This window comes from Penicillium rubens (genome assembly GCF_028828025.1).
Source record: "Penicillium rubens strain IBT 27055 chromosome Unknown utg000002l_segment0_segment0, whole genome shotgun sequence".
Lineage (NCBI taxonomy): Eukaryota > Fungi > Ascomycota > Eurotiomycetes > Eurotiales > Aspergillaceae > Penicillium > Penicillium rubens.
In genome coordinates this window covers 6,799,385-6,810,918 of record NW_026890600.1, presented here as the reverse complement: position 1 = coordinate 6,810,918, position 11,534 = coordinate 6,799,385, and the positions used below count along the sequence as shown (strand labels likewise).

Sequence of the window (11,534 nt, the reverse complement as noted above, 5' to 3'; positions counted from 1 at the left end):
ACTACCTTAATAATAATAGATTCGATGATCCGATTTGGTGGGGTGCGGGACGGGCCGAAGCGCGACCCATAATAAAAATTTGAAAATTCTGATTCGCTTAGTTAGACTTGATAAAAATTGATGATTTTGATGATGCTCGGAGTCCTCGAGCAAAGGGCTTCATAACCTGATGGAAGGAAGAAGCTACGCAGTGGAATATGCAACTCAGAGAAATAAATGGATAGACTCTGGAGAGGAGAAAAGAAGAAGAGAGAGAGGGAAGCTATCTACAAACATGAGGAAGTCCTGGAGAGCGGGAGTCACGTGATAAGCACGTGACCACCCCAACAGTTGTTAATAAGCCTATTTAGAACTAGTAGATATATCTTGCTTAGTTGAGATCCCTCACTTCGGAGGGTGAGGATCTCGGTGAGCTATCTATGGGGTCCTACTGCGGATCATCAAAAACACGATATACGGTCGTAGCGAAGATAAATAGTGGAATAGATAATACAACAAGAGCTTCCAAATCCGTGTACCTAGGCCAGTTGATAGGGAGCGGTCGTTTCTTTCTGATTTTTGACGGTCTCTAGTTGAAAAATAAAAATATGTAGTGCGCTATAACTGCTCTATCATAGAGCGCGAAATCCTGATAGTCCTGATCCTTGATTTCCGAAAACCCCAGCCGGATAGGCAACTTAGGTCTGCTAGTCAAGAAGATTCGTACGCTTATAGACCTTAACTCCTGTAGCCACGGTAGTGACCGAAGTATGACTCGTACGTTATTATCGTGCTTACACTCGTCTAACGCGTCAACAACTATGATTACGATTAGAATTTGCTGATCGGATGACTCGAGGACTAGCAGTGGTTGAAGAAGTAGTTTCTCGAATTGCTCTTTTAGCGATTTTACTGCAATATCACGGTCGTTATAGATTGCTTTTCGGACACTAGGTACGATCTTAGGAAACCTAAGACCTAACTATATAGCTATGTCGGGAAAAACCTTATAGTATTCCCCCGGTCCCCTTCACTTCTCTTGAAAAAGGAGCTTGCACCTAGTCGCTTGTCCTGCTTGAAGGATTTTGAAACTGTGCGGGAAACTGTAGATTTACCTTGCGGTGAAACAGCCTATTCTGTGATTTTGCGAAGGAGCTCGGTTCTGGTGCCTAGGAGACATTCATCCTCGTGTTGATCCTCGTGTTGATCTATATATGAGTCAAACTCGGCCCTATGCGCAACTAGCAACTTGTCAAGACTAAAATCATGGCGAATATCTTCTGCTTTGCGAGCCACATTGGCTAGGATGATACTAAGGAGGTGTAAACCGATCTTACCCGAGCGATTTCTGTGGAGAAGTTTACCTATGGCCAACCTGCAAAGATAAAGTAAAGGATGATTTGTATCTCTCGAGATCCCGAATTATCCATCTCAGAGCGTTTGAGCGCCACTTCAAGGCGCGAAAGCCGAACCTCCTTATCCTGTTCTGCCCCGTCCCAGGATTAATCTTCTTTTCAGTGTCCCGAGGTCTAAAAGACAATCAGTAATATCACTGACTAACGACGAGGAGCTGGGCAGCTTTGTGCTGTCTACATTAGAATCTTGCAGCAATCCTTTGAGTTTCTGAAGAATCTCTTCGAGACCTGCGACCGTCCGTTGTAGGGTAATAATATCATCTCGTGCTTCCTTGACCTCCTGAACGTAACCCCCACAGATATTCACAAGAATATTCACAATAATTCCCGTGAGTTGAATGACTGCAATTACACTAGCTGCAGACGAAAGTCCTTCCATATTGGGAAATCACTGGAGACTCAATGGTAAGGTCAAGAGAAACGGGGTTTGCAGGAATCGAGACGAGAAGGATACGCGGGAGGGGCGGACCAGAAGGAGGCAGAGGCGGTGAATGAGGTATGTATATCTATTAGCGGGAATGGGGACCAACCATCTAACTCACAGATGACGTTTAAAAGAAATGGGTGAGGAGGTCCGGTAAGAGTAAGGGAAGGGACACACGGACTGGAGACAGTAGCATGTGTATAGGGGTTTCGTGTAAAAAAAATCGTTCAAGGAGGTCTCACAAACGTCACGTAAAATACAAGGTCTATTCTGGGAAGCGAAGGATCTACGGCCATACCATATTTAGCGTGTTTTTGGCTAGGGTTTTGAGGATCAACACGAGAGTGTATGGTGGTATATCTGATTTCAAATATTGCTGTATAGGCGCTTTTCTTACTTCCGCGCTGGTACTTAAGGATGGAAGGTGATAAGGCTGTGTGGCGAGTCCCGTGACGAGGCTTGGTTAGCGTTGCTAGATGCCCGAAGACAGGAATCCTTGTACGCCATTTGAGGCCGAACCAGTCGTTTAGTTAGCTTGGAAAGATTCAGTTCACGTTTCTTGACCTCTCAATGACCTCTTGAAGCCTATCTCTACCTCTTCCTTCAAGTACATACTCCATGAGTGTGAGGATGGGGAAATGGAGTCTACGGAACGTGGCTGGATGTATTGATGTATGCTATAGAAGGAAGAAGTAACTTCACTGGGCCATTGAGGTGGAAGCTTAGTAAACTAGGTAGCTGATCCATGGATAAATCGAACACTCCGAGTCAGAACCGTGGTAAGAGAATACAGGTTGCCTCGCCAGTCACATATGGGTTAGGCCGCAGTCGATAAAAACTGATAAGCCCTGACCGCACACAACTTGAGCAAGAGCTTAAGCAGGACCTTAGTAGTGGGACGAATGTACCTCTCCATATTATCCAAGAGTCTCACGAGCCTTTATATACATACACCTCCAGTATATTACTGGCGATATATTTGACCAATGAAGGAAGTAACTACCTAGGTAACTAATTAGGTAACGTAATCCACGGCCAACCGGTTAACACGATCAACCGGTTAGCCCCAAACACTATATACTAAATGCGACTTTTCACAACTTCATATTTTAACCCCCAAGGTAAAGAGTATAGTCCTAGGGGTATCTTAGTACTTGATATAATATACTAAGTATTTTTATTAGGTTGAGAGATATTTCAAGGTGTGATAATATTAATATATATATCTATATCCCTCGATTGGAGCGTATTTTTGGTAAATAATCCTTTTTTGAATATTTTAGTTATACTACACTATCTTAAATGTTAAGAATTTGTATAGTACTAAAAATCAAACAAAAACGGCTTCTAGTTATTGATAGGGGATTGGTAATATGACCCCCCCCCCCCCCCCCATCTTTACTTGACCCCCCCCCTGCCTGAAAATGCCTGATTTTCAGTACCGCCTTCCCGATCGGGTGCGACCAGGATTTCTGCCATACGTTCTGCCAGTGCAGAGTTTTCTGCCATATAATTCTGCCAACACTGTAGGAATTCCGGTTTATATAGTAAAAAAACATGCATTTTAATCAGAAAAAAACGTACATTTCTGCCGAATTAAGCATTTGTTTACACATATAGGTTAAATGAGCTTCTCAACCAGGTCCCCGCGCGCGCTATCCCCGTCCTCGGCCCCGTCCTCGACCCCGTCCTCGGCCCCGTCCTCGGCCCCGTCCCTGTCCTCTAGTCTCGGTATCACCACTACCAGTTTCACCACTGCTTATTCCACGCCTACGTCCCCTTCCTCGTCCTCGTCCTCGACTCTCCTCCTATAACGAAGGATCTCGGTGTATAGAACGATCCTACGTGAGGGGATTAGGTCAAGACTGTAGTTGCTGGGTGCTTGCCTACGTGCTTGCCTGCGTGCTTGCCTGTGTGCTTGGGAGGTTCCTGGCACCGCGAGGGCGTCCTCGTTGACGGACTGGAAGGGGATCTTGGATGAGAAGTATCGGGTTAAGCGGGGGGGCATCGACACTATCTAAGTGCTAATGCTGATGGTATAGCGCTAGTTCTAAAGATCGCTGCTCCGTATTGTATTACTGAATGATATAGATATATGGAAAGCTAGCTATTTCTTTAGAATTGTAAGTGTAAATTGGTGGAACTAGGGGTTTGTTATCGCCTGGCGGTAGATACCGTACGTAAACCGCTTTAGTAAGCTTAATTGCGCGTATTGAAATCCGGGTGTAAAGGAGCTTGTAAAGCTGTGGGATATATGCTAGCCTTCGAATCTTCTACTCCTTAATTCTATACTAGATTTTAGAGAATTGATACTCTATAGACCGGTTAAAGCTACGGAGAACTCCTAGTAAATCATGATTTAAGACCCGGAGACCCTACTTTAGTAGCTAATACGCGCTCTCTATACGGGATATAGCGATCTTATTGAGATAGAGGTATTTGTAAAGGATAAAGGTCCTTTCAATCATGAAACAGGGAATGACAGGATGTGCGTAGCATGTATCGTAATCAATGCGTGCGGGGTTCGCTAGGTGATCGGCCCTACTTCTTAGCGCACTAGGATTTTCTTTTAATCCTAGGGCCCCCGGGGGCCCCCCCTGATTTAGGATAAGAGTTAGTCTTATTATATAGAGGCAATACACTTTCATTCCTATCCCCGCTATTCGTATCTTACCCGGTTAATAGGCCTTATACCTAATAACTATATATCTTTACAATTCTAACTCTTCTTCTTCAACCGCCTAAGATATAATAGCTCCCCCGGTTACCCGTAGCGGCTTATAAAATAACACCGAAGCGCCCGAGTATCTAAGTCGGATCGGTAGCGAATCACTAACGTCTACCCTAGGCGAGGAACTAAGGGAGACCTAAATCTAAAGAAACTCGCCCGAGCCGAACGACGAACCACTCGAGGAAAACTACTAGTTCGTTAATAAGATAATCCGAAGACTCGAGCTTTAGGCTACGGAGTACGAAGTAAAAGCGGCTTTATAATAACGAATCCTTATAGCTAAAAAATTAGTTATAGAAAATAAGAAAAAGCTCTAAGAACTAGTAGGACTATCGAAACGACCTCGAAACGATCGCGGTTCCTCTATAGAGAGTGAGTAAAGCTAGAAAGGAGAGATTAAGTAGGATATCGGTAAGTTCGAAGAGAACTTTAGTATTAAGTAGAGAGAAGACTAGTTAAATAACCTTAATATACTCTTTAGAGGAGCCCCGAAGAAGTATATCTTAGGAGCCTAGAAAGTCCTTATAGCTACTAACTTCCTCTACACTATATATAAAGGTAAGTAGGCGATTTATAAACGAAAGTACCCTAAAGATATATTAAACTAGGAGGCCTTCCGAGAATAGACGAAAATATTACTTCGAAATTTATATAATATTATTACTAATATCCTTATCCTATTCTAAGAGATAATAATAAGGTCTTACTAAGACTCTCGGAATTTCGAAAACTATCTCGAATCGCTAGAGAATCACCTACCGAAATAGACCGAAGAGTAAAAAGCCTAGACACTTTTTATAAAGCTATAGAAACCCCTCTAAGATATTATAATTATAAATAGTAACGGATCACTTCCTATAAACCGAGATAAGATATTAAAATTAGTATCTATCCTTTACTATATCCACTTTATATATTAGAAAAAGAAAGACTACTTACCCTAATAATGTAATAAGCGTAAATAGGGAAACTATTATAGTTCGATACCGAATTATCCCCGCACCGAAATATTAAGGGGTCGCGGAAAAGGATAGCCTTATAGAAGAAGCTAATTTAGAGGTAGAGCTAGAGGACGTAGATGTTGGAGCCTGGGTCATGTGACCTGGCTGGCTGCCTGTTTGTTCAGGCTAGTCATGCCTGTCTGTTTGTTTGTCTCCAGCTCTCTCTCTGTCTGTCTTCCTCTCTTCCTTCTTCCTCCCCCAGTCATCTGTCAGATAGCGAATACAGTCTTTCTCTGTCCCTGTTCTCGTTGCCGCCATCAGGTTCTGAGCCCTCGTTTTTTCCTAACTGAGACTCTATCAGTTTTTATCTCTGGTTGATAAAGCTGATGCTTTTGCTGCTTTGGTGACGTCATTTGTGCGATACCCCACGTGGAAATCTGATCTGATCTGTAGAGTTTTCACGGCCCCACTTTTTCTCGGAGATTAGCTCGCGACTGTCCGCTGGAAGTAGCTCCACCCTCGTCGTCGACCCACTTTTTGCTCGCGATTGTTCGCTGGTAGCACCCTTGACCTTTCTCGCTCGCGATTTGTCCGCTGGAAGCGAACCCTCGAAACCTCGAAACCTTGATACCCTGATTTTTCCTGCTCGCGAGTGTTCGCTGGAAGCAAACCTGATTTGAAGATGTCTGATACTGGATCTGGATCTGGATCCCGCGGGGAGAGCTCTCGTCGGCTCCCTACACCCTAACCCTAACCTATTACGCAAGGAACCCGCCTTAGTGAGAAAACTGATGTGAAATGCATGAAAGCCTGCACCTTACGCGTTGATAGATCGAACTTTGTGCGCTAGAAGCGCGAAATCACGAATAGACTACGGATGACCCGGATCGAGAATGTTGTGAATTTTAACCTGCCGAAACCAAAGGAAGACGACCCGGAGTACGATACCTAGTATTACTAGTCTGTCTACACCCTCGGCTAGATCTCGTCGACACTAGACAATAAAATCACGACTATCCTCGAAGGTTCAATTTAACAATTCCCGGAGTACGCCGATGACTTGATAAAGGAGATCACCCGGATTGTGAGCGGTGATAATAAGGTTTTGAACGTCGGTGCGGAGGTCTTGAAATTCGATAAATTGAAACGAGAGAATTACACTACGGCGAAGGACTATATTATAGCTTATTAGAGGCAATTCAATATTCTCGGACGTTACGGTGTCGTACCGCACCCTTTTGCTACACTTTACACCATACTTCACGCACTTCGTGAAGAGCTCCCGAGCGTGAATTTCACTTTTGATACTCTAAAACGCTAAGTCCCGACCGAAACCACGATAAATGACTTTAGTGAATACTGCAAAGAGCTGATTATTGAGTCGAACATAATTACGGAGGAGACAAGCCCTAGTCTAGCGAAGATAACCCGTTCTTCGTCACCCTCGTCTTCTTCACGCGGCGGACGTGGATAGCGCGGTCGTGGAGGCCGTATTGGACGTGGAAATGACTAGCGGAAGCCGAAGGAAGATAACAAAGTTGATAATAAAGGCGAAGTAAAGGATGAACCGGAAGAGAAGCAGCTTCGTGGAGCACCCCCGAAAGGAGCTGACATTGACGAATGGGCTAAGCGCCAGCGTTGTTAGTAGCCTTAGTATATCAACGGAACTGAGTGCACACACTGCCGTCTCGATGGACACCCTGCAAAGGTATGCTTCCACCTGATGGAAGAATTCGTTTTTGATGGATGGGAGCCGTTCCCGGAGGTCTGGTGCTACGCTATAGCACGAATGGAGAAGAAGGATGCAAAGGATAGAAAGAAGTGATACTGGATGTGATACTGGTGGTGAATTTGATACTGGAGATAGTAGTTTTCTTTTTGTTATAGGGGGGCGAGGAGAGTGTTTGTTAGTGGATGTCTAGCCTGAGGGGGGGTGTTAGAGCCTGGGTCATGTGACCTGGCTGGCTGCCTGTTTGTTCAGGCTAGTCATGCCTGTCTGTTTGTTTGTCTCTAGCTCTCTCTCTGTCTGTCTTCCTCTCTTCCTTCTTCCTCCCCCAGTTATCTGTCAGATAGCGAATACAGTCTTTCTCTGTCCCTGTTCTCGTTGCCGCCATCAGTAGATCCGATAGAAGATTACAAAATTTAATAAACTCTAATATAAACTCCTAGACTACTAAAAAAGGAAATAGTACCGTTTCGGTACCGGAAGGTACCTATTTTATCTATTAAGATAAGAATCACTAGATAAACGAGTACCTATAGAGAGGAACCCTAATCTAAGTATTAAGAGTAAATTAAACTAGATAGTAGGGAAAAGTAGAGGAGCTAGATTAATTCCCGATACCCTAGCTTAATACCCGCTAATCGGGACTATAGTACGCCTTTATATACCGATTACCTTAGGAGATAGTCGCGAAATATATATAGATCTAGACACTAGCGCGGAATATAATATAGTTAGTAAGGAATTTACTATTAAAAATAAATTACTAGCTATACCTTTCTCGTTCCTAACGCTAAAAGGCGTCGCTCTAGATAGACTCTATATCTATAGTATATTCTAGGTACTATTTATAATAAGAGATTCTCGAGGCACCGAAAAGATAGTAAAACGACCCTATATCGGTATCGATAGGGACTTAAGGCTAAAAGGAAGCCCTATCCTTTTATTAAAGACCTTTATTAATAAATTCGACGTTATCCTATAATCTAGTGTCGATAAATAGTGGTTCGGAGTTAAAGGGTTCGAACTCTAGAAACCTTATAAGTTTATAAAGTAATCTAAGAATATAGCTATTATTTACGCCCTAATTAAGATACTAAAGGAGGTATAGCTACCCGATAAAGGTACCGACGTACTAGTAAAGAATTAAGACCGAATCCCCTCTAAATTAGAGGAGTATTAAGACGTATTCGACTATAAAAAAGCGGGTATACTACCGAGGATAAAAGCTTCTAACTATACTATCGAGCTCGAAGAAGGTAAAACTCTACCTTATAGTCCGATTTACCCCCTTTTATAAACGGAGCTTAAAGAACTATAGGCTTATCTTATAGATAATATTAAAAAGGGATAGATTAGACTATCGAAAAGTCTAGCGGGAGCGCTAATCCTATTTATCCCGAAGAAAGATAGAGGACTATATTTATATATAGATTACTAGGGACTTAACTATATTTCGGTTAAGAATCGCTACCCTTTACCTCTAATATCGGAAATCCTTAACCGACTTTCGGGAGTAAAATACTTTAGTAAGGTCGACGTTAAAGACGCTTACTACCGGATTCGACTATAAGAAGGTGACGAATAGAAGATAGCCTTTCGAACCTAATATAGCCACTTCGAATATATAGTTATACTATTCGGACTATCTAATACGCCGGCCACTTTCTAAAGTTATATCTATATAGCGCTAGTAAGGCTAGTTAACGTTATTTATATAGTATATCTAGATAATATCCTAGTTTTTACTAAGGACTATAAGTCCTATTCGATAGCGCTTCGCTAGATTTTCGAAAGGCTATAGAAGGTAGAGCTATATATAAAGCTTTCGAAGTGTATATTCTACTAAAAGGAGGTCGAATTCCTAGGGTTTATTATAGATAGTTCGGGAGTGAAAATAGACTAGAGCTATATCCGCGTGATCTAGGAATAGTAAGAACTAAAGAGCTACTATAACGTCTAGGTTTTTCTAGGATTTTATAATTTCTACCGCCGATTTATTAAAGGATATTCTTAGATTTCTTTACCACTTATATCTATAATAAAAGGGAGTAATAATAGGAAAAAGCCGGGTTAAGTAACACTAAATAAGACCGAATTAGTAGCGTTTTAAAACTTAAAAGGGGCTTTCTAGTCGGCGTCCCTATTACGCTATTTCGACCTAGAGAAATATATTAGATTAGAAATAGATACGTCGAACTAAGGAATAGGAGGAGTGCTTTCCTAACCTAATAAATGTTGGGGTGGTCACGTGCTTATCACGTGACTCCCGCTCCCAGGACTTTCCTCATGTGTATGCAGATAGCTTCCCCCTCTCTCTTCTTCTTTTCTCCTCTCCAGAGTCCATTTATCTATTTCTCTGAGTTACATATTCCACCTACGTAGCTTCTTCCTTCCATCAGGTTATGAAGCCCTTTGCTCGAGGACTCCGAGCATCATTAAAATCATCAATTTTCATCAAGTCTAACTGAGCGAATCAGAATTTTCAAATTTTCATTATGGGTCGCGCTTCGGCCCGTCCCGCACCCCACTAAGGATCATCGAATCCGTCATTAAGGTAGTGAAGATCATCAATATCATTATAGGCCGCATTTCCTTATCAGAGATTTCTTATCAAGAGAGCTCTATATTCACAAACAGAGATTTTTCTATCGTGAAAACTCTGCATTTCTCAGCGAGAGTCAGCGAAAACGCGTCTCTCTATTTCTAACCAGAGACTCTTCTAATATCGTGAAGACTCTATATTCTAGCTAGTCAATATGACTGATTTCGAGGATAACAATACCGGTGAGGGCTTATCACGCTCTCTCCCCGCACCTCGCACCTAAACCCAACCTTCTTCCTCCGCCGGCGTAGCGAAACGAGCGATTCGGACCTAGGGCATAAACCTCCCGGAGGAGAAGGAAATCAAATTAAATAAAGGTATCAAGTTATTGTTAGATAGTAGCAATCTTACTAGATAGAAACGCCAGATCGAGAACGGACTTAGTATAGTCCGTATCGATAAAGTGGCTAATTATAAACTACCCCGACCGTAGGAGACAGACCCCGAGTACGACATTTAGGAATACTAGTCAAAAATTGCCTATAGATAGATTGAGAGTCTACTAGATTAAGAGATTATCACTATTCTTAAAGGAGGAGTGGAAGCCTTTCCACGTCGTATAGATATTATAATACGGGAAGTGGAGACTCTCGTTCGTAGTGTAGAAATCATAGATAATATTAGACGTAAAGTTATTAAGTTTTATAAGATCCGGAGATTAGATTTCTCTAGCGCTAATACCTATATCACGGCGTATTAGACGTAGTATAACTAACTAGGCCTATATAAGGTAGAGCCGCACCCTTTCAGTGCAATATTTATTATACTTTATAATCTCGAAGGAGAACTAGATTCGGTAAAGTTCACCTACTAGATAATAAAGGATACTATTCTAGAGAGTGTTATAAAGGACGACTTTAATAGCTTATATAAAAAGCTAATTATAGAAGCTTGTGATACACCTACTTTATTAAGCACCTCTACTATAGCAAATATAGCGCGGAAGATAGAGAACTAGCGCGGTAGAAGGGGACGCGGTTATAGTAGATACGGTCGCGGCGGCGGATATAATACTTCGTCGGATACTAAGATAGATATAAAGATAGATAGAGAGACGTTATCTTTCTTTAAAAACGGTCTAGCAAAAGGTAAGACTATCGACTAGTGGGCGGAATAATAAAGAAACTAATAACCGTAGTACGTTAATAGCTACAAATATCCCTACTATAGTATCGAAGGTTATCTAGTAAAGATATACTACCACCTTATAGAAGACCTTATTTTCGAAGGGTAGAAACCGGTAAAGAATATCTAGTGTTATAGTATTATAAAGCGGTTAGCAAATAATAAGAAGAACGAAAATAAGGCTAGTGTAGCTTAGGTAAACTCCGTACGCTCCGCGGATAAGATATAGATACTAGATAGTAGTACTTCTAAAACTATCACTAGTCACTATAAAGATTTCTATAAATACACTAAGTATAAAGCTAGAGAAACGCTATATAGCTATACTAATACTAATAGTAATATTCAATTCGTAATAGTATATAGTAAGGCCCTAGTCTAGATCAAGACTTCGACTAGGAAAGTGAGAACAATCCTTATCTCTACCTACTATAACCTATTAACTAAAGACAGACTACTTTCTACGAATGCTCTAGAAGCAGATTATAGGATTTATTATAACCCGATCACGTTAAAGCTTATACGTGCAAACCGGGAGGAAGTCGGCCTAGTAAAGAAGATTAGCGGACTTCTATAGATTAATAGCCCGCT

At 41.8% G+C, this 11,534-nt stretch overlaps 1 protein-coding gene across 1 annotated transcript; it reads right to left on the bottom strand.

Annotated features, from left to right (window-relative positions):
* Window positions 1–1,110: 1,110 nt before the first annotated feature.
* N7525_005063 (uncharacterized protein) lies at window positions 1,111–1,773 on the bottom strand (the record flags this gene model as incomplete). Its single annotated transcript, XM_061213268.1, has 3 exons — window positions 1,111–1,291; window positions 1,344–1,508; window positions 1,541–1,773. 3 exons carry the CDS (start codon window positions 1,771–1,773, stop codon window positions 1,111–1,113), a joined length of 579 nt encoding a protein of 192 aa, XP_061070289.1.
* Window positions 1,774–11,534: the final 9,761 nt, after the last annotated feature.